A 20,160-nucleotide genomic window follows, 5' to 3' on the forward strand; every position below is an offset into this window, starting at 1 on the left:
TGACGTCACGCGCAGGTGCGGCTTCCGGGCGATGAGGAACGCGAAGCGGCAGGCGGCACGAAGAGGACGACGCCGAGGACGACGATGATGATGAGGACGACGCCGACGATGAGGTGGTGGAGGTGGTGGTGCGTCGATCAGTGAGGAGTGCCCGGGTAGCCCAGTGACCCCGTGAGCTCTCGACCACCGCCGTCACCGCTCCAAGGGGCCATGGGCTCGGGGCTCCTCCTGGGCCTCGTCCTGAGCCTCTCGCTGTGCCTGCGTGCCGGCTCAGGTGAGGGCAGTGGAGTCGGGGGGGGAGATGAGGGCGGTCGGGGTCGGGGACGCGGGCAGAGGGGGTGACGGGGAATGGAAGGGGGTCGAAGGGTGGATTGGAGGGGGGCAGAGGGGAGAGAAAGGTTGTTGGGGTCGTTGGGTGTTGTGGTGGTGGTGGTGTTGTCTGTGCGTTGTGTGGTGACTGGTGTTGCCTTGTCTACTTAGCGTTACATATGGGCCTGGGTGTTGTCATCGTGTCATTTTGTTGTGTGGTGCTGGGTGTTGTGGTGGTGCTGATTGTTGTGGTGGTGCTGATTGTTGTTGTGGTGGTGATTGTTGTGGTGGTGCTGATTGTTGTGGTGGTGCTGATTGTTGTGTGTGTGCTGGGTGTTGTGGTGGTGCTGATTGTTGTGGTGGTGCTGATTGTTGTTGTGGTGGTGATTGTTGTGGTGGTGCTGATTGTTGTGGTGGTGCTGATTGTTGTGGTGGTGCTGGGTGTCGTGGTGGTGCTGATTGTTGTGGTGGTGCTGATTGTGTTGTGTGGTGCTGATTGTTGTGGTGGTGCTGATTGTTGTGGTGGTGCTGATTGTTGTGGTGGTGCTGATTGTTGTGTGTGTGCTGGGTGTTGTGGTGGTGCTGATTGTTGTGGTGGTGCTGATTGTTGTGGTGGTGCTGATTGTTGTGGTGGTGCTGATTGTTGTGTGTGTGCTGGGTGTTGTGGTGGTGCTGATTGTTGTGGTGGTGCTGATTGTTGTGTGTGTGCTGGGTGTTGTGGTGGTACTGATTGTTGTGGTGGTGCTGATTGTTGTTGTGGTGGTGATTGTTGTGGTGGTGCTGATTGTTGTGGTGGTGCTGATTGTTGTGGTGGTGCTGGGTGTCGTGGTGGTGCTGATTGTTGTGGTGGTGCTGATTGTGTTGTGTGGTGCTGATTGTTGTGGTGGTGCTGATTGTTGTGGTGGTGCTGATTGTTGTGGTGGTGCTGATTGTTGTGTGTGTGCTGGGTGTTGTGGTGGTGCTGATTGTTGTGGTGGTGCTGATTGTTGTGGTGGTGCTGATTGTTGTGGTGGTGCTGATTGTTGTGTGTGTGCTGGGTGTTGTGGTGGTGCTGATTGTTGTGGTGGTGCTGATTGTTGTGTGTGTGCTGGGTGTTGTGTGGTGCCGGGTGTTGTCCTGTGTGTGTGCTGGGTGTTGTGGTGGTGCTGATTGTTGTGGTGGTGCTGTGTGTTGTGGTGGTGCTGGGTGTTGTGGTGGTGCTGTGTGTTGTGGTGGTGCTGGTAGTCGTGGTGGTGCTGATTGTTGTGGTGGTGCTGGGTGTTGTGGTGGTGCTGGGTGTCGTGGTGGTGCTGATTGTTGTGGTGGTGCTGGGTGTTGTGTGTGTGCTGGGTGTTGTGGTGGTGCTGGTAGTCGTGGTGGTGCTGATTGTTGTGGTGGTGCTGGGTGTTGTGGTGGTGCTGGGTGTTGTGGTGGTGCTGGGTGTCGTGGTGGTGCTGGGTGTTGTGGTGGTGCTGATTGTTGTGGTGGTGCTGGGTGTTGTGGTGGTGCTGATTGTTGTGGTGGTGCTGATTGTTGTTGGTGGTGCTGATTGTTGTGGTGGTGCTGGGTGTTGTGGTGGTGCTGGGTGTTGTGGTGGTGCTGATTGTTGTGGTGGTGCTGATTGTTGTGGTGGTGCTGATTGTTGTTGGTGGTGCTGATTGTTGTGGTGGTGCTGATTGTTGTGTGGGTGCTGGGTGTCGTGGTGGTGCCGGGTGTTGTCCTGTGTGTGTGCTGGGTGTTGTGTACGCGACTGGGTGTTGTTTGTGTTGTCTCGTGGCCGTTATCAACCCACACTGAAGTACAATCAAACAACCACCCACCGTCTGCACGGTGTGGGGAGTCCTTCATCCAGCAGTGGATTGACGATGGCGACCGTGTACGGACAATGTTTTCGTTACTCACCTCTCCCCAACTCTCTGTCCCCCTGACACCCTCCCACGCTCAGGATTGCGAGTCGTCACTGAATATTTCACCCAAGGTCCCGAGAAACTCTCCTTTTACCACTTCTACACCAACGTGAAGCTCTTCCACTTCTCGCTGCCCGAGGACACGACGCTGGCGCTTTGGAACCTGGTGGCGTTTAAAGAGAGAGGCGCAGGGCTGGGACAGGACTGCCCCGACCATGACATATTCGTGTACGTGACCTCCGCACTTGAAAAACTAAATTTTTTGTCGTCTTCGCCAGCGGTTATGACGATTGTGTAAAAACAGCACCGGCAGAAATACAGACCTCCCCCCCCCATCCCATCAACGAGATCATGCGCTTCTGTCAATGCCGTTGTGTGCGTTGTAGTTATATAAGTGTGTCAGTACTCGGCACACTTAAAAATGCAATTGGGTTGCATTTGTTGTCGTGTGTGCAGCCATTGGTGGTCGGGCTGACACCCATTCCCTCGCGAAGCCTTGAGAACTCGGCTTAATCGCAAGCGGCTGCCCTTATTCGAACACAGGTTCCCGGCGGTTGCTCGTCTCTCTGACCTCTTGAGTCGCTTGGACCACTTCTCGCTGTGATGGAACTTGGTGTCCTTAAACCGGCAGTGCTGGTATTGTAAATAACCCTTCACATTCCTCAGAGCGATTCGAATTCATTGATATATGGGTTTGTGGTTGGAGTCAAGAATGTAGTAAATGTTACTGTGTGTTTGTTTTCATGGAGGTGTTAAAACGTTGCATCAGTTCACACGTCAAATCGCAGGAAGTAAGAATCGTAGTCACAAACCGTACCTCTCCATAACAAAGGCTCAGTCTTTTGTTATGCAGTCTATTCTTAGTCTTAAGCCTCACCTTACCATATTAATAAAAAGTGTGCCGCACTTGGCCCGTCCCCTCTTCAACCATTATATATACGGAGTGGTAGCTCTTGTAATCTCTCATTTACTTGATACAGCTGTCGTGGCTGTGACGGTTCCACCTGAAGACGGAAGCTTGTGTTGCCTCCGAAACGTCGTGATTTTTATTTTATTTTACTTTTATTAATTTTTATTTTTTTTACCTACGTGACTTTACCGAAAAAAAAAAACCTAAGAATAAGTAAGAATCCATTTGTATCAATTGTACGTAAATGTATTCATGTAATCCCTGCTGCTTACGGCCGGCCAGGACATTCACCGTTATGTAAAACGAAATCAATAGTTGAATCAGCACTGTGAGTCATGTTGACTATTCGTATTGATTTTCGCCCGCACAACGAGTTGATGTTCGCAATTACGAGAACAAGAATTTATTTCAAGTGATGAATCACTCGTTGCATCTTTAAACCCCTCATCTTAGGGATAGGAATCAATGTGAATGCATTTTAATCGATGCATCATTGCGTGCCTCGATTTTCTTACCCCCGTGTGTTCGCTGGCTTTTGCTAAATAACTGGAACGCGCCCGATCGTTACCACTCTCGGAAGCCAAAGCAGGGTTGAGCCTGGGTTGCGCTTTGATGGGCGCCCTCTGTGCATAACAGGTGTTACAGGCTGCAGGGTCACGTTGTGGGGTAGCAGAAGACAGCTTGGCAAAATCTATCGCACTCCACCTCTCACTTCCATGCCCCCTGCCCCCCTTTGTTTGAGCTCTGCGGGCGCGACATGGTGAAATATTAACTATCCCGCCTGGTATGCAGGAGGTCATGGGTTCTGTTTCGACCCTGACACCTGCTGTATATTTGAAGTTTGCATGTTTTCCTCGTGGTTGTGTGCATTTTTTTCCGTGTCCTCCGGTTTTTCCCTCTACATCTCGAATCAATGTGCATTTAGCGTGGATTTAGCTGCTATACATTTCCTCGTGATAAGCCACTTCGTTAAGCTACCATTTTTCGATTTAAAGCTTTCGTGACTGCAGGGATTCATTTTATTGGTTCTTTCGGTAAAGTCACGTAGAAGGGAAATAATAAAATAATAAAAATAAAACGTAATAAAATAATTCTCACAACGTTTCGGCCACAACGCAAGCAGCCGTCCTCAGGTGAAGACCAGGTCTGTTATTTGTGGCCAGGTCTCTTGTGAAAAAGAGTTGCATAGCTCAGTGGGCCTTACCTGGGAAAATAAATAATACTTCTGGTGTATTATTAACAAAACATGTGGTATCTGCTTTATAGTGGATGTTAAATATCGTTGCTAAGTAATGTTTTTATAGTGTAGGTGATGTGTGCCAGAGTCATGGCCCCAAACTTGCCAAATTATTCAGGTGGTAAAACTCGCCTGGCAACATAAGCCCCCTTTTTGACATATACTGTACTCATTTTGCAATCCTGTGATGCGCAGACCTTGTGCCTCTTGAGGTATGGTTGCCACTGGAGTTGCCTTAGGCTCGACCCCCACAGGGCAATGGAATAGTTGAGGTGGCATGTGACATGTTAATATTAATGATACTTTTTTTTTTAAGCGCTCGCTCAAAGACGCCACGGCATATTGGGCACGATAAGCGACTTACGTCGCAGCTCCCACTCAACACTTTTGAAAGGGCGGCAACCCCCAGTGGCAGCTGTCCGCCCCTGTGTGGGACAAGTTGACTTGGCGCCTGCCCAGCCAGCGGGGATTAAGTCACTAGGTGGGCGATGATTCCCATACGTTTATACCGATTGAGTCATTTCTTGGGCCGCCTCTCTGCATGATACCGAGGTGCTTCGAATACACCGCAGCGTGTAATTTTTTTGCGCGTGGCGCTGCGTGCAGGTACCTGCGGGCGGGGGCACCTCCGGTTGTAAACCCCCTCAACACCAGCTTTCCCGACAACACGCTCGTCCCCGGCCTGCTGAGCCTCACGTTGCCTTGGGTGTCGCCCAACAAGACCACGGGCAGCCTCAACATCACCGCCCCGCTGCCCGGCCCGTGGTTCCTGGCTGCCCATCTGCCGCGCGACGACGGCAAGATTTCGGTCAAGGTACGTGCGGAGGGGGGGGGACCTGAGAAAAGGTTGAGGTGGCGTGGAGGACTTTGATGCAGTGGGCTCTGAGGAGGAATTCAAGAGGCGTATTGTTTTGGCAGGGTAGGTTTTCGTTTGAAATCGCATTTGAAAAGAGAAGAGAGATAGGTGTATGTGTGTGTAGTGTAGAGGTTAGCACGCTGTGCTACGAACCCGGCTTCCCAAGTGCAATTCCCGCCTGCGGCCAACACCAGTGACGATTATCTGAACCGGTCCTGGGCCTCCTCTCGGTCAACTCCGTCTCAAAATGAGTACCTGGTCCGGTGTGTAAACATCGCCACTTGGGAGACAAAGGCGGCCGGGCGTGGTGCTGGCCACCCACCCCCTCTTGTGTCATGCCGGCCTTCATAAGTGCTCGCTAACAGCACTTGTTCCAACATTCTGTCAAGGTTATATGGGGGATTTCTGTGTGTTAAGAAAAGGGTATTTGAGGCAGGAGTGATATCTGTTTTTACTATGTGAATCGGAGAGCTGGGACCCGAACTAAACAGCCTGAAAATCAATTATTGGCATTCGAGCACAAGTTTCTGAGACGGTCGATAGGCATTTCTTGGCGAGACGGGATAAACAATGCACACGTCCAGGCTTGTAATGGACTTGGAGTTTTACACGCTTGTTTAACACTGAAGTTCGTGTGCATTTGTGCATGGGGGGGGGCTTTTGTAAGACTCTGTGCTGGGGTTGTTGTTACTATTGTTGCTGTGTGTATTTATACTGCGTGTTGTTTGTGTGCGTGGAACCCCACAGGGCCTCACGGCCGAGTGCCACTACTTGTTTCAGCCACAGCTGATTGTGCAACGCGTCACGGGGCTGCCCATCCTTTACCCGCATTCGCCCCTGCCGCTGGAAATTTTGAATGGCAACAGCAGTGTGCTGAGCAAGTGAGTGGCTCGATCCCCACGTGGATTCGTTTTTCGTGACCGTGGCTACGCGTTTGACGCTTCACGGACACGTTCCTGAAAAGGGCCGCATTAAGCGAAGAATGGTGAAGCTAAACATCGAACAGAGAACAGCAATGGAAGTATGTTGCGCTGTCCCTCCCTCTATTGGTCACAAGAAAACCCCACGGCAGCCTGTAACAACAACAACAACCGCCATGGAGTGCATTCCAGGTGTTTTGATTGATCATAGCCACTGAGAATAATAACTAAACATAATTCCATTTATTTACTGATGATGAAAGCCTCATCACAAAGGCTTGAGACTTGTTTTCAAGAGGGCCAAATTCAGATGGTTGGCCAATTCCTTCAACTGTTTGGCCTCGTGCGGGAAGAAACGCGAGGACTCGGGAGAAAACCCACACACACACACGCAGGGATTATACTGAGAGATCAGCACAGCCGGATAGAGCGCACAGTGGGCGAGTCGCGTAAATATTCCCTCCCTAAGCGTCACGTTCTGGCTAATCCTTATCTTTGATCGTACTCGAGACTCAGAATTACAGTGCGGGGGAGGCTATTGGATTAATTTGGGAAGACGGCAACCGGAGAACCCCAAGTGATTGCACCGTGCATGTCAAAGGGATGCACATAAAACTGCGGCCATCTCACCACCTCGCAGCCCAAGCCTACAGCGGCTGCTATTCCCGGGCAGTCATTCACACAAGTACTAACCATGCTCAACCTTCCTTGAGTTTCCAAAAACGTGATGACGTCAGGGGTCTTTGAATGGTGATTGGGTTTGGAAAATATCGTCCAATTGGGAGCACGGCGCAGATGTAGCGGCATGTCCTCTAAATGAAATCTATAATTTGCCTGCAATCAGGCGCAACATTTATTATGTTCAGTGTCGCAATGCACAATGTTTAGCGGTGTGACCGCGTGTCTCTGCAGGGTGTACGTCCCGGAGTTCTCCACCCTCCTGACTATCTCCGTCACCAACTGTTCCGTGGCTGGCAGCCAGGCGGGGAATGGCTCCCTTACCAGCTGTCCCGTCAGGTAGGGCGACGTAAAGAGATGCGTCAACACGACGCAAACTCGCCTCTGTTTGTGCTCAGCGTTGACGGTTCTTTTAAATGCGGTAAGTCACGTAGGTAAAAAAATGAAATTAAAATTAATAAAAGTAATAATAGAAATAAAAGGAGGTTTATTATTATTAATATATTTTTAATTAGTATAATTTTATTTCTATTATTACTTTTATTCATTTTAATTTCATTTTTTTACCTACATGACTTTACCGAAAAAATTAAGAGTATGCTATACGAGTGCTTTGATATACGAGTGCTTTGGATTACAAACACGTTTCCGGAACGAATTATGCTCGCAATCAAAGCTTTTACTGTATATATATATACTGTAAACTAATTTAAATTAGTTAAATTGCAAACACGCTTTCGCGTCGCAAAATCTCTTTTGCCCGTTTTTGTAACCCGACCCCGAATTCAGAATTCAGCTCCGCCCCAAAGCCCCGCCGGTGAGCAACTCGAGCGCCCGAGACTGCTCGAGGAGCGGAGGAGCCGAGTGCTCGCTCTCCGTGTCGCCCCTGTGGGGCGTGTGGTACTACATCTCCGTGGAGAAGCTCGCCACAAACGCCAACGTCACCTTCCTCATCTCCGCGCTCGTCACAGGTGAGCCCGCGCGTCGGGGAAAGGGGGGTGTGGGGCGGAGTGGAGCGGGGTGTCCGCACCCGTCCGCCATTTGCCGCTACAGCGGAATCGCACCGAATACATGCGCGTGTGCGCCACGTCTTGTTTGACAGCAGAAGCTAAGCTGGTTTGAACCTGGTTAGTACGCTAGTCGATTATGTCATCGGGGTACGGCACCTCCTTCCTGCGCGTGTGGCTTTGCGACGTACAGCCCATCTTCGCGGGAACTCGGGTCATTAAACGGATAATGTGGAGGGTCAGAGTTGGCCACTTGGTTGTTACCACCACTTACCATTCCACCCCGGCCCACCCCCCTCCCCACAACCTCCTCACAGACTGCTCCCAGTATGGCCCCGTCGTCAGCGGGTACCAGCGCGACGCGGACCTGTCCCTGTCGGGAAACTGGAGCGCGAGGATGGACGCCCCCGCCGGCGTCCCCGAACTGTGCCTGCCCGTGCGGCCCACGCTGCGCAACGACCTCAACACGCTGTCGACGCAGTTCTTCGTGTTCTACGGCCCCAACGTGACGGTGACCAGCGCTTCGCCCGTCACTCTCAGCCTGCAGCTGGGACCGCTTCTTGACGGGGGAGCCACGCTCAACTTCGAGATCGCGCTCAACATGGTGAGATGGGGGGTTTTTGTTTTTTTCGGAGGCGGCGGGAGATGGAGCGTCAATTGTCGACTCGTGACGTTGATTCTAAATGTGGAGGGAAAACCCGGAGGACCCGAAGCAAAATCCACACGACCACGAGGAGAACATGCAAACTCCAAATATAAATGCGTCAGGGTCGTGATCGAACCCACGACCCCCTGCACACCAAGCGAGGAAGTTAACACCTCGACACCACGACTTGGGCGGGGGTGTTCGATTTCCTGTAACGACAAACATCGGTGACGAATATCTGGACTGGTCTTGGGTCTCACCTAGGTCAACTCAGCCTTCAATGAGTACCTGGCGCAGTTTGTAAACATCAGCACTGGGTAGATGAAAGTGGCCGGGCGTGGTGCTAACAACACCCCACCTGCTTTTGCGCCGTGCCGGCTTTCATAGGTAGGCACACTCACAGAATTTTCCACAACAGCCTGTTTTTGACTATACGGAGGGATCTTTGTCATAGACATACACGTGTACCCCCCCCCCCCCATGCCCACGCGTGTGTGTGTGCGCACAGAGCTCCGTGCAAGGCCACAACGTGACGGTGCTCGCCTGCCTGAACCCGGACGTGCCGCTCGTCTCACTAAACTCCACCCTGGCGTGCAGCACCAGTGAGCACCGCACCGACACTCGCCCTAAGCGTCATCACCACGACGCCACACCAACACTCACCCTACGCGTCATCGCCACGACACCACACCAACACTCACCCTACGCGTCATCGCCACGACGCCACGCACCGACACTCACCCTACACATCATCACCACGACGCCACACCAACACTCACCCTACACATCATCACCACGATGCCACACACTGATACCCTCCCAAGACGTGGAGTGTATCATCTATATTTATCATGTCGTGACGTAATCCATTGAACCCGCTCGCCAGCTACGTGTTTGCGGCCACGTGGACACCGCTTGACTCACCCACAACAAACGAATAGCAGCTACTAGATAATACAAATAAATATACAAAATCAATTCGTGAGCACGGTTAATCCACAACCCAGGTAATCCGCCCACAGAGGGTGGAGGTTTAAATGTAGGTCTTTGTAGTCAATGCTTTGATCCACATACATTTTTTTATTTGGGTAAAACCACATTTAGTAGTTTTATGCCAAAGTTCTTCTCATTTAACCCTCACTGCCAAAAAAGTCTGTTGGCGATGCTGCTGCGTTGACAGCGGTCCACAAGCACGATTAACAACAAAAAACAACCCTCAATACCTTCATCTATAACACAACTACCTTAAAAGTAACAACTGTGCAATGGGCAACGTTTCGGGCAAGGACCCTTTACCAGGTAAGGCCCACCACTGAGCTATGTAGCTTTTTTTCAGAAGCGACCTGGCCACAAGTGATAGCTCAACGAAGTGGCTTGTCACGTGGAAATGTATCGCAGCCAAATACTCTAAACGCACGCTGATTCTAATAAGGAGGGAAAAACCGGAGAACCCGCAGAAAAATCCACACAACCACGGGGAGAACATGCAAACCCTAAATATACAGGCGTCAGGGTCGGGATCAAACCCACGACCTCCTGTATACCAGTCGAGGTAGTAAACATCTCGCCACAGTGGCACCCCATATAGAGAGGCCACCACTACCAACTAGGTGGCCGAACCCAAACTATCGATCCGAACGTGGATCAGACGGTGGCGGTTGAACGGTGCGTGTGCTGTGCTCACGGAGTTGCTTGTGCGCTGCTTGCGCTGCAGTGAGCTCCGAGGGCAGCCTGGTGTGGGTTCGGCCCGGAGCCGAACGGGCTCGCCTGCTGCTGCCCTTTCCCCAGCCGGGGCGCTGGTACGTGACGCTGCGGAACCTCTGCGGGACAAACAGGTACGCACGAGACACTGGCAGCCCCACCCACAGTCGTATTGGTGTGTGTGTGCACGTCTGTGTGGGGAGCGGTAGTGTCGCGGTTAGCACGCTGCGCTACAAACTCGGCGACCCGATTTTGATTCCCGCTCACGGCCAACAGTAGTGACGATTATTTGAACCGGCCCTGGGCCTCCCCTAGGTAGACTCAGGCTCAAATGAGTACTTTGTCCGGTGCATATGCTTCGCGGTTTTGCGTGGTGCTCACCACTCACCCTGTCGTGTGCCGCTCCGGTCTTCAGAGGTGCTCGCTAACAGCACTTGCCTCAACAGTCTGTTAAGGTTATATGGGGGGGTCTTTGTCTATGTTTGTGCGTCTGTGAGTAGCACAGTCATCCGCACCTCCGATTAACACGGTTGGCTACGCACGGCACAAAAGAAGTTCAACATACATACATACAGTGGGGAGCGCAGGTGGTGCATCTTGCAGTCAGTTAACCCAAAACGCCCGGGTCTGGCCTGTGACGTCCTGACAGCAGCGAGTCTTCCACACGTCACGTGGCATCACAGTGCACCTAGCCTGGCACAAGTGATGCCGTGCAGGCGCCGTCTCTTAGTGGCAACTGTTGTAGCTGTGTGGATTTGTTTGTGTTTCTGTGCTGTGTGTGTGTGTCTGTGTCCCTCCGTGTGTTTGCGTACGAGCTGTGTGACGCCAAACACACTTGGCCGTGTGATCATTATAGTCACGTTGTGTGTGCACGCGCGCGCGCCTGCCTTGTACATCGCACGCTCCAACACCTCCCCCCCGCACCCCCCCCTACCCCCCCGTGTCTTTGTTGCCAGCTCCCTGGCGGAGTGCGCCAACACGAGCGCACAGGTCAGCCTCCGCATGTTCCTGTCGCCGTGCATCGACAGCTGCGGGACGTACGGGGAGTGCCACCTCTTGCGCTCCTACTCCTACATGCTGGCTGCCTGCCGCTGCCGTGCCGGTGAGCACTCGACGCACCGGCTGCCTGGATTCTATTTTGACCATTTCCTGAGTGTTGCTTGACGTAGTTTCAAGCAGGAACTTCTCGGTCTTGGTCGCTAAATTTGGTTCGTGAGAATCGTCCGCCGGCTCGCGACTGCTTGGCGAGTCGAAACGGTGATAATTGGCACGTTCGACGCTTGCACACCACGTGATATTTTAATTTGTTTTGGCTGTGCAAGTTTTTATAGATGCTCACTCGCAGTACCTGTATGACTATACGCCAGATCTTTGCATTTGTCTTGCTTGTGTGCATGTGCCCACTATGTCACTGGGGAGCACAGGTGGTGCATCTTCCAGTCATCTCAGTAAGTTAGCCCATGCCACCTGGGATCGGGCCTGTGACATCCTTACTGCGAGCCTAACCACACTTGGACGTGGCCTCAAAGTGCACCTAGCCTGGCACAAGCGGTATGGTGAAGTCGCCATCACTAAGTGGCGAATGGCGGCTGCTGCTGCTGCTGATGTTGTTGTGTGCAGATTGGGATGGCTGGGGCTGCACGGATGGCAGCAACGCTCTGTCCTACGGGGAGCAGATGATCCACGTGATTCTGCTCACGTTCAGCAATCTTCTCTTCATCCCGCCCATCATCATCGCCCTGCGTAACCACCTCCTCATGGAAGCCTCCGTCTACACCTACACTATGTTCTTCTCCACGGTGAGGTCGCGCCGTGCGGGCTTGCGCCTGCTGAGGCTGACTCGTCGTTTGTGTACGCCACGGGTTGTGCCATCATGCGTTGCCTTGCTACGCCCGCGGTGAAGTATGGGTGGAACGATTTCACTCGTTCGCCGTTCGGGTTGCCACCTGTCCTGGTTTTTCCAGGATTGGCCTTTGCCGAGTAGCTTTTCCTGGGAAATCTGTAAGTCTTCATAATAATAATAATACCACCCAATGCAATTCATTCACATACAGTTCCTCCCCTCTTCCGATATTGAGATAATCATCTTCCCATGATATGTCTCGGTTTTTATTCCCTCCGCAAAGTCAACGCTACTCGTCCACTCACCTTCCTCGGTGAATCTGACGAATCGGAGCAATTCGGGGGACTACATTTGCTTTGAAGACTCGAATCTCTGTTCAACAATCTCGTGAATGTAGCTCCTCCAATGGCTGCAGGGGGTCTCGTGAACCCATTGCACGTACACAATAAAACAAAGACAAAGACCCCCCATTTAGCCTTAACAGACTTTTGGGGCAAGGGCTGTTCGCAAGCCCATATGAAGGCCCGTACAGCGCACGAGGTGCTGAGTTGAGTGGCTAGCACCATGCCTGAGTGCCGATGTTTACACATCGCACCAGGTACTCATTTGAGGCCGAGTCGAACTACAAAATGTAGACAGATCCAAAAACACTCGATTCTTACACTCGTGATTCAACGCGTGTATCACGAGCTTCGGAAGTGACTGTCGAAGAATCTTTGGGGATCAATTCCTACTTGAGGTGTTGTTGGCAGTATGGTTTTTCAGTTTGCAAATCTTTTCTTTCACGAGTCGACATTACCACCTGCAGTCACAGGGGTCATTCTGTGACTGTAGATCATGAATCGCTGCTCTAATCAACAATTAATTGAATCTGTACACCCCTATTCAATCAAGCCTAATGGAGGACAACACTTTACACATGAGACAGAATAAAAACAATACAAATGTGATGATTAAAAAAAAACATTCTTGCATGTAATCAAAATCCCAAATTGTGTCTTTTTGTCAAATAGCTTGTTAGGGAATCATCACGTGCATTGTAATTAGATTCAGCGTTAATATATTGAATGCTTTGGGGACATGCTCTCACGTGACTGTTTGCGATGTCCAAAGAAAATAATGATTATCCGCGAAGCTGATTCGCACGAGAGCTGAGCTTTTCTCAACACCTGATGATCCCGGATGTCATTTCCAGTGAAACGTAAACACACGTAAAAAAATATATTTTCAAAAAACGTTCCTCGTTTTTCATCTCTCCACCGGTTTGTTGATAAACCAAGGCAGTTGGCATGTTTACCCACGTGACGGCTTGATTTGATTTGCTCTGTCGGGTGGGTGACGGAGGGCCTCGTTGAAAATTAGCATTATACACTACACGTTCAAAGAAATGAATTATCATTCATGATATTGTTCACGGAAGCCCACGTATGAAAGTAAATTAATGTATGGAAGTATGTTGAACTACTTTCGTGCTGTACATAGCCAACCGTGCTGATGATTCTTGAATTGAATCGTGACCGTGAATCGTGCATGACAAGTGATTGAATTGGCTGTAGATGGCAAAATGAGGAGGGGGGGAGGGGGAAATGAGACACGCTACAAACGGAGATGACAAATAACCCGTTCATGAATCTAATCTCAGTTCCAAGTCGTCGTAATTTAACAAACCACTGTGGTGGGTAAATTGTTTACAGGCCAAATATAAATCACTCTGAAGCTGCATGCCCTGCGCATGCCTCGACTTGTGCTGTCTGGTGTAAAAATACCCGCAGGTGAGGACTGTACGGCGTCCTTCGTAGATGTAAACAACATTATTTTAGCTTTGTACGTAGGCTTTTTTGACGACCAACGTTTTGATTTAAAATTCGTTACTTCTTGGGCGAGACCGTGGAGGTATAATGCCGACTTTCATCTCTACCCGATAGAGCCAATCAAACCAACTTGTCACTCGAGCTCACGTGTCACTTGATCTTTATTGGTTCTGTCATAGGGTGGAAACTATGGTATTACCTTGTTACTGTGTGAGTTGAAAAATCCGCATGTTGATTTTGCGTCATCTGGTCCAACACCAATGGAGACTAGGCTCTAAGAAAAACTGTCTCGGGTGTGGACCAATTAACTTCAAGGACAGTGCATATCATTATCATTATCAGAGTTGTTTCTTTTTGTTTGCATTTTGACTGCTTGTGTTGTGGTTATTGCAAACAAGATGCCTTGTATAAAGGTGTCAGTTTTTGTACCAGTTGAAAGGGTAAAAACCTATAATGCACTGTGAATTATACGTGTGTTTGGGCGTCGGGAGGCAGAGACACAGCGATTAGCGCGCTGCACTACCAATTTGGTGACCTGAGTTCGATTCCCGCCCACGATCAAGTAACAGTGGCGAATATTTGAACTGGTCTTGGGCCAGTTAAATGACTACCTGTTGCGATGGTGTCTAAACACCAGCAGCTACTACTCTCTAACCAGCTCTTGCCGCCCCAACATTCGATGTCGGCTTCACGGGGGATCTCTTGTGTTGCTTGCAGTTTTACCACGCCTGCGACCAGCCCGGGGTGACCGTGCTGTGCATCATGGATTACGACGTGCTGCAGTACTGCGATTTCTTCGGCTCCCTCATGTGCGTCTGGGTCACCCTCATCTGCATGGCTCGCCTGCAGACCGTTGCCAAAGAGGTTCGTACCCGGGAACTAGGCCAACACGCTCGCCGCAACGTCAGCCTGTCGTCTCCTGTGGGTGGCCACATTCACCACTCAACAAATGGCTTTTGTCTTCTTGGTTCTTTCGGTAAAGTCACGTAGAAGGGAAATAATAAAATAATAAAAATAAAACAAAATAATTCTCACGACGTTTCGGCCACAACGCAAGCAGCCGTCCTCAGGTGAAGAACAGGTCTGTCGAGAAGACAGCGTCTGAATAATTCAGACGCTGTCTTTCCGACAGACCTGTTCTGAATTATTCAGATGAATCCCTGCAGTCACGAAAGCTTTAAATCGAAATGGCTTTTGGTTTGGTCGGATCACGAAAATAAAATGTTGTGCTGTACACCCTCCTCTACCCAATAATGTACTAGCGTCATCTCTCGGTAGAAATTAGTATTTTTTAACGTACTAATTCCTATTCGCGGATTGTTATTTGCCATCAGCCCTAATGAATGTTGCCTGCCTATGTTAGTGTTCTGATTTTGATCGAGATCCACGTGTTGGCCACCGCTGCCTTGTGACGTTGATGCGTTTCCGCCGCAGGTGCTGTACTTGCTCGGAGCGCTCGTGCTCGCCATGGTGGTGCAAATGGACCGACACGGACTGTGGAACCTGCTGGGGCCGACGCTCTTCGCCCTCGTGTTGCTGGCGATCGCTTGGGCAAGGCACCGCACCGCCACCGTGCAGAACCACAGCCAGCCACACCACCACAAGAGAGCGTGCGCACCCCTCGGCGAGAATCTTTACGCCACGGGAACTCTCCAATCCGGGGGTCGCCGGTTCGGTTCGATCTCCCGGCACGGCAGTTGAAACTAATTTAGTTAATTTCCCCCCCCCCCCCATGTCCCACCACCTCTGTCTACCCAGTGGTATAGGTGGGTACACCGCAGTTGATTGGCAGGTTGCGTGTGGTGTAATGCGGCTCTTGTGTTTGCGTTGTTGCGCCCGCGCGCAGGCGGTGCGGATGGTGCGGCGCCGGCACTGCTACCCGCCGTCGTGGCGTCGCTGGGTTTTCTTCCTGCTGCCGGGCACCGTCATCGCGCTGACGGCCGTGATGCTCTACGTGGTGGTGGAGACGGACAAGAACTACTACTACACGCACTCGCTCTGGCACATGCTCATCGCCGGCTCGCTCTCCTTCCTGCTGCCGCCGCGGGGCCGGCGCGTCACGCCGCTGCAGAAGGTGCAGCGCAAGGGTTGCGGCTACCGCCTGTGCATCGACGAGCCGGACGACACCCAGCCTCTCGAGCCAGTGCTGCTCAACGTCAACAGCGTGTGTCCCTTGTAGCACGGACGGTGACATGCTTACTCATTCGGAGGCTGCGTTGTTTATTTTTTATTAAGCGGTCGCAAGATATTTTTCCGCCGCTCGGCGAGATCGCGTTGCAGTGCTCCTTGTCAAAGCGTTGACGCGCAGCCTTGTGATGACCACCCAATGCAAGAGACGCGCCTGGCATTTTTTTCATTTAGGCTGCAGATGCGGAACGAGGCAACTCTACGGCAGTTTTATCCTTGCTAGTGCTTGCGAGAACATCGATACTCGTTCGTATGGGTTCTTAAGTTCACGAAACATGCGTTGAATTGTGCAAGGGTAAATGTTTTTTTAATTGCCACCAAATCCACTAGACGCGCTGCCATTTAATGCTTTGTTAAAATGGTGGCCCGGTGCATTAATGGTCACCAAGACTCTAAATTAGTTTTTGCACCTAATTTGGATAAATTCCAACTCTAAGAATTAAATGTATTGGTTTTACTGTCATGTGATAAACACCACTCTTTGTGGCACAGCAGGTTGGAAAGTCCGCTTCTGTGGTACTCACTTCGGTGAGAGCTGTTCTCTGATGTAAAGAGGTGCTACAAATACTAATTGACTATTGAATCACGACTCAGAATCGTGACAATTCGTCCAATCGCAGGGAACGGATTAATCATTCCACTCCGAGAATACAGCTAACCCAATTTTGGCCAATCGCTGGCTACCACTGGCCCAAGAGGCAAAACAAACCTTGGCTGCTGTACATTTACACTATCAGAGGACATGTCGGTTGTGTGTTTTTGATGTTGTCGCAATGCTGATGCAATGATGCAATGCAATTGGACGGTTTAATGTGGACTTACCATATTGGGATCGATTCAGTCTATATCGCACGGGCTGTGGAAACATTCGCGTTGGCTTCCTGCGTTATGTTTACAACTGTCCGAGGTGTTTGCCGCTGACAAACGTGCCATCGTGTCGTGACGTGGACCGGCAGGGTTTGTAAGGTTAGCCGATTGCTAAGTAGCTCCAAATTGGTGCCTGACCTAAGGGGTTTATGTAATGTCACCAGACCTTCTGAAATGGCAGGGACACTCTCCTCAAAATCAGAAAAGCTGTCCTGGTGTCCTCCGGACGCTTGTGTGTAAATGGGGATTTTGTCTGCGGGTTTAAAATGTTCTGGCCCGTGTACTGGACTTGTGATGATACGTGGGGCTACCCGGAGTCGTGGGCAGGGTCGACAGAGAAGAGTAGGCGAGGCCTATGAGCAATGGGTGAGGCCCAGTGTCGGAAAGAGTGAGGCCCACTCTTATGTTGGGTGGAAGTCAATGCCAGGAAGGGGTTCCAGCCCCCACAACTGTGCCCTGGCGGAGCCTCCCAAGAAAATTGGTAGCTTCAGATGATTTTGGGCGAGGTTGTGGCCTCGCGTAAATGTGTGCAACAGGTTTGGTACATTCTACCGTCCTGTGTCAATGCACTGCTGGATGAAGGCATCAACGCGCCATGCGGACTTGTGGAGTTTGTTTGACCGTGCTTCAATGCTGGTCAGCAGGGGTTGGTGAAGGCAGGGGAGAGTATTTGAGAGCAGTGAAGTACAGCTGCGCAATGGTGCGCCGTGCTGCCCACCACATAACCCCACAGCCTAAAACAAGCTGTGGTGCGCATGGCGGTCGCCTGTCCAAGCACCGGCCAGGCCAGGGCACGCTTAGCTTCCAAGCTCCGATGAGATCGGGTGCTTTTCCTGGCGTTGTTGGTCATTCGGCGTGCGACAAGTGACCGTGCGAATTACGGTCGCGACTCCACCGCACATCTCTCTGTTGGCTGCTATGGACGTGCGATTATTGGTATCTACAAGTTGCACATACAGGGAACGGTGTCTTTTTCGTTTTTGTATAACTTCTGACTTTTAACCTTGCAACTGTTAAGTGGGCGGGGGCGGGTGATTGTGATGCACGAGAGGAAATCACTGCACATTGATCATTTACGTACATTCTACAAGATATTATTTATTTTGCATAACGTGACGATGACTCATGCGTGCGTGGATTTTTTTCAGTACCGTATGCAAGTGTTGAGTGAATCGTACGCGCACGTCGTGAGTTGTGTATGTGTGTGTGTTTCCTACTGCTACAGCTCAGGTTAATGGACTAATGGAACTACTGTATAAAATGTAACAAATTTGGTGAATGGACTTATTTTGCAAGTACACTGTGGGGTTTTCTTTTTTTTATTTAAACGATTACATGTACATTTTGTCGGTGATATGATTGTGTATTTTAGTAAGGTAGAGGGGGCTACCTTCCGTCTCTGTAGATTGTGGGTGAAATAAATTGAGTGGCACAGTTGTCCCTGCAGGTTTTCGTCCAATGACAGACCTTCCTTGGTTTTTTGGTTCAGGTTTAGTGTTGTTTGGGGTTAGGGTTTAGTGTGTTGGGGTTTCATCAGGCACATAGCAGTGAAATTAACAAAGGGCAGCACAAAAACAAACACGACTGGTGGACAATACGGTGTGAAACAAGTTCATCAAACGTACACGTGCTGCGTGCGGACAGTTGCCGCTTGGGGTCCCCTAGACTAAAACAACTGTGCTCTGAGATGTCTTGCATCAGGGGCACAATAATACACACGTTGTTGTTGATGTAATGTTTGATCTCTCCCAGACTGCCACAGGGCAATGGAATAGAATGGTTGAAATTCGATTGTTTACGTAAGGCGCTTTAAGATGCTGAGGCATATTTACCGTGGGTGTAATAACCAGAATGCTGGACTACTACATGTCATCTGTTTCACGTTGGACGTTAAAGATCCCCTGATGTCATTGGCAAGAGGAAACGATTGTGTGCTGGCGCCAAGGTCCACAATTTGCCAAATTCTAAAGTTAACCACAAATTAAATAAATGGAATTTTTTTTCATGTTTTTTTGGGTTAGATGGAAATTACACGATCTAACCACCCCCTCCCTCTATTATAGATATTGGTCGCAAAAGCCTACGTGTTGAAATGAGATTTGACACCGTATTCATTCCCCATTATTAGGAGAATGATGCCTTGCTCCAGGTCACGCTTGCAATTGACTCATCCTGGTCTCGAGTTCCTCGCCAGGTTCAACAAAATCACCTTGAAACTGAATGCACATCTTTAACCCTATTGTTTTAGGGGTTAGTGTTGGGAATTAAGGTTATACTTAAGGTTTAGGCCAAAGTTTCAGTTGGGAGTTAGGGGATATAGTTAAGGGTTTGGGTAATAATCAAAGACCAATTTTCTTGCCATGAATCTGCAGGGACAGTACCGTATAAGTTTATTAATGGTAATGTATGACTTGCAATCACCATATTCGGTATTTATATGATTATTTTAACGTGTGTGTAAATATTCTGTACTTATTAAACAGCTTCAAGCATTTGAGGGAATACGTCGTTTGGGTGTTCTTGACGTTTTACTCATTGATGGTCTGCCACAATAACCCAGATTGTCAATTTAAATGTGATTGAAATAAAACTGTAGACTATTGAAAGACAATAAGATGGTAACTACCTCGCCTGGTATGCAGGAGGCCCGTGGGTTCGATCCTGACGCCTGCTGTACATTTGCGTGTTCTTTTATGAGTATTTGGCTGCTATAAATGTCCACACGATAAGCCCACTCCGTTGAGCTATTATTTGTGGCCAGGTCGCTTGTTAAAAATAACTTCAGCTCAGTCAGCCTTACCTGGTAAAATAAAAAAATATATGTATCGTTATTGGAACCGCATTTGCCAGTAGCAAAATATGATAATTGGCTTTTTACCCTTTTATCTGGCAATAAAACTGACACCTTTTTTTAGGAGTCATGTTTGCGTTGACCACAATACCTGCAGTCGGAATGCAAACAAAAAACATAACTGATAATGTATGCACTGTCCTTGAAATTGATTGGTCCACACCCGAGACAGCTTTCTGGTGCATTGTCTTTGAGTCGTGCGCCTTTTGGCGTCATCTGGTCCAACACCATTTGAGACTAGGCTCTAAAGAAAGCTGTCTCGGGTGTGGACCAATCAACTTCAAGGACAGTGCATACATTATCAGAGTTATGTTTTTTGTTTGCATTCCGACTGCAGGTATTGTGGTCTGTGCAAACATGACTCATTGTAAAAAAGGTGTCAGTTTTATTGCCAGATAAAAAGGTAAAAAAAAAACAATTATCAAATGTATCGTTTTTAAAGTATAGTCAG

General features: G+C 49.9%; 1 protein-coding gene across 1 annotated transcript; it reads left to right on the top strand.

Moving 5' to 3' along the window:
* LOC133349469 (transmembrane protein 8B-like) lies at positions 1-19,355 on the top strand. The gene is made up of 14 exons (XM_061562955.1): positions 1-274; positions 2,234-2,423; positions 4,949-5,156; positions 5,946-6,079; positions 7,031-7,135; positions 7,586-7,767; positions 8,121-8,407; positions 8,958-9,051; positions 10,164-10,284; positions 11,107-11,252; positions 11,771-11,949; positions 14,522-14,668; positions 15,239-15,355; positions 15,651-19,355. Exons 1-14 carry the CDS (start codon positions 211-213, stop codon positions 15,981-15,983), a joined length of 2,307 nt encoding a protein of 768 aa, XP_061418939.1. The 5' UTR covers positions 1-210; the 3' UTR covers positions 15,984-19,355.
* The last annotated feature ends 805 nt before the right edge of the window (positions 19,356-20,160 follow it).

The sequence above is a fragment of the Lethenteron reissneri genome, chromosome 4 (assembly GCF_015708825.2).
Source record: "Lethenteron reissneri isolate LAM-NWPU_2019-01 chromosome 4, ASM1570882v1, whole genome shotgun sequence".
In the NCBI taxonomy this organism is placed as follows: domain Eukaryota; kingdom Metazoa; phylum Chordata; class Hyperoartia; order Petromyzontiformes; family Petromyzontidae; genus Lethenteron; species Lethenteron reissneri.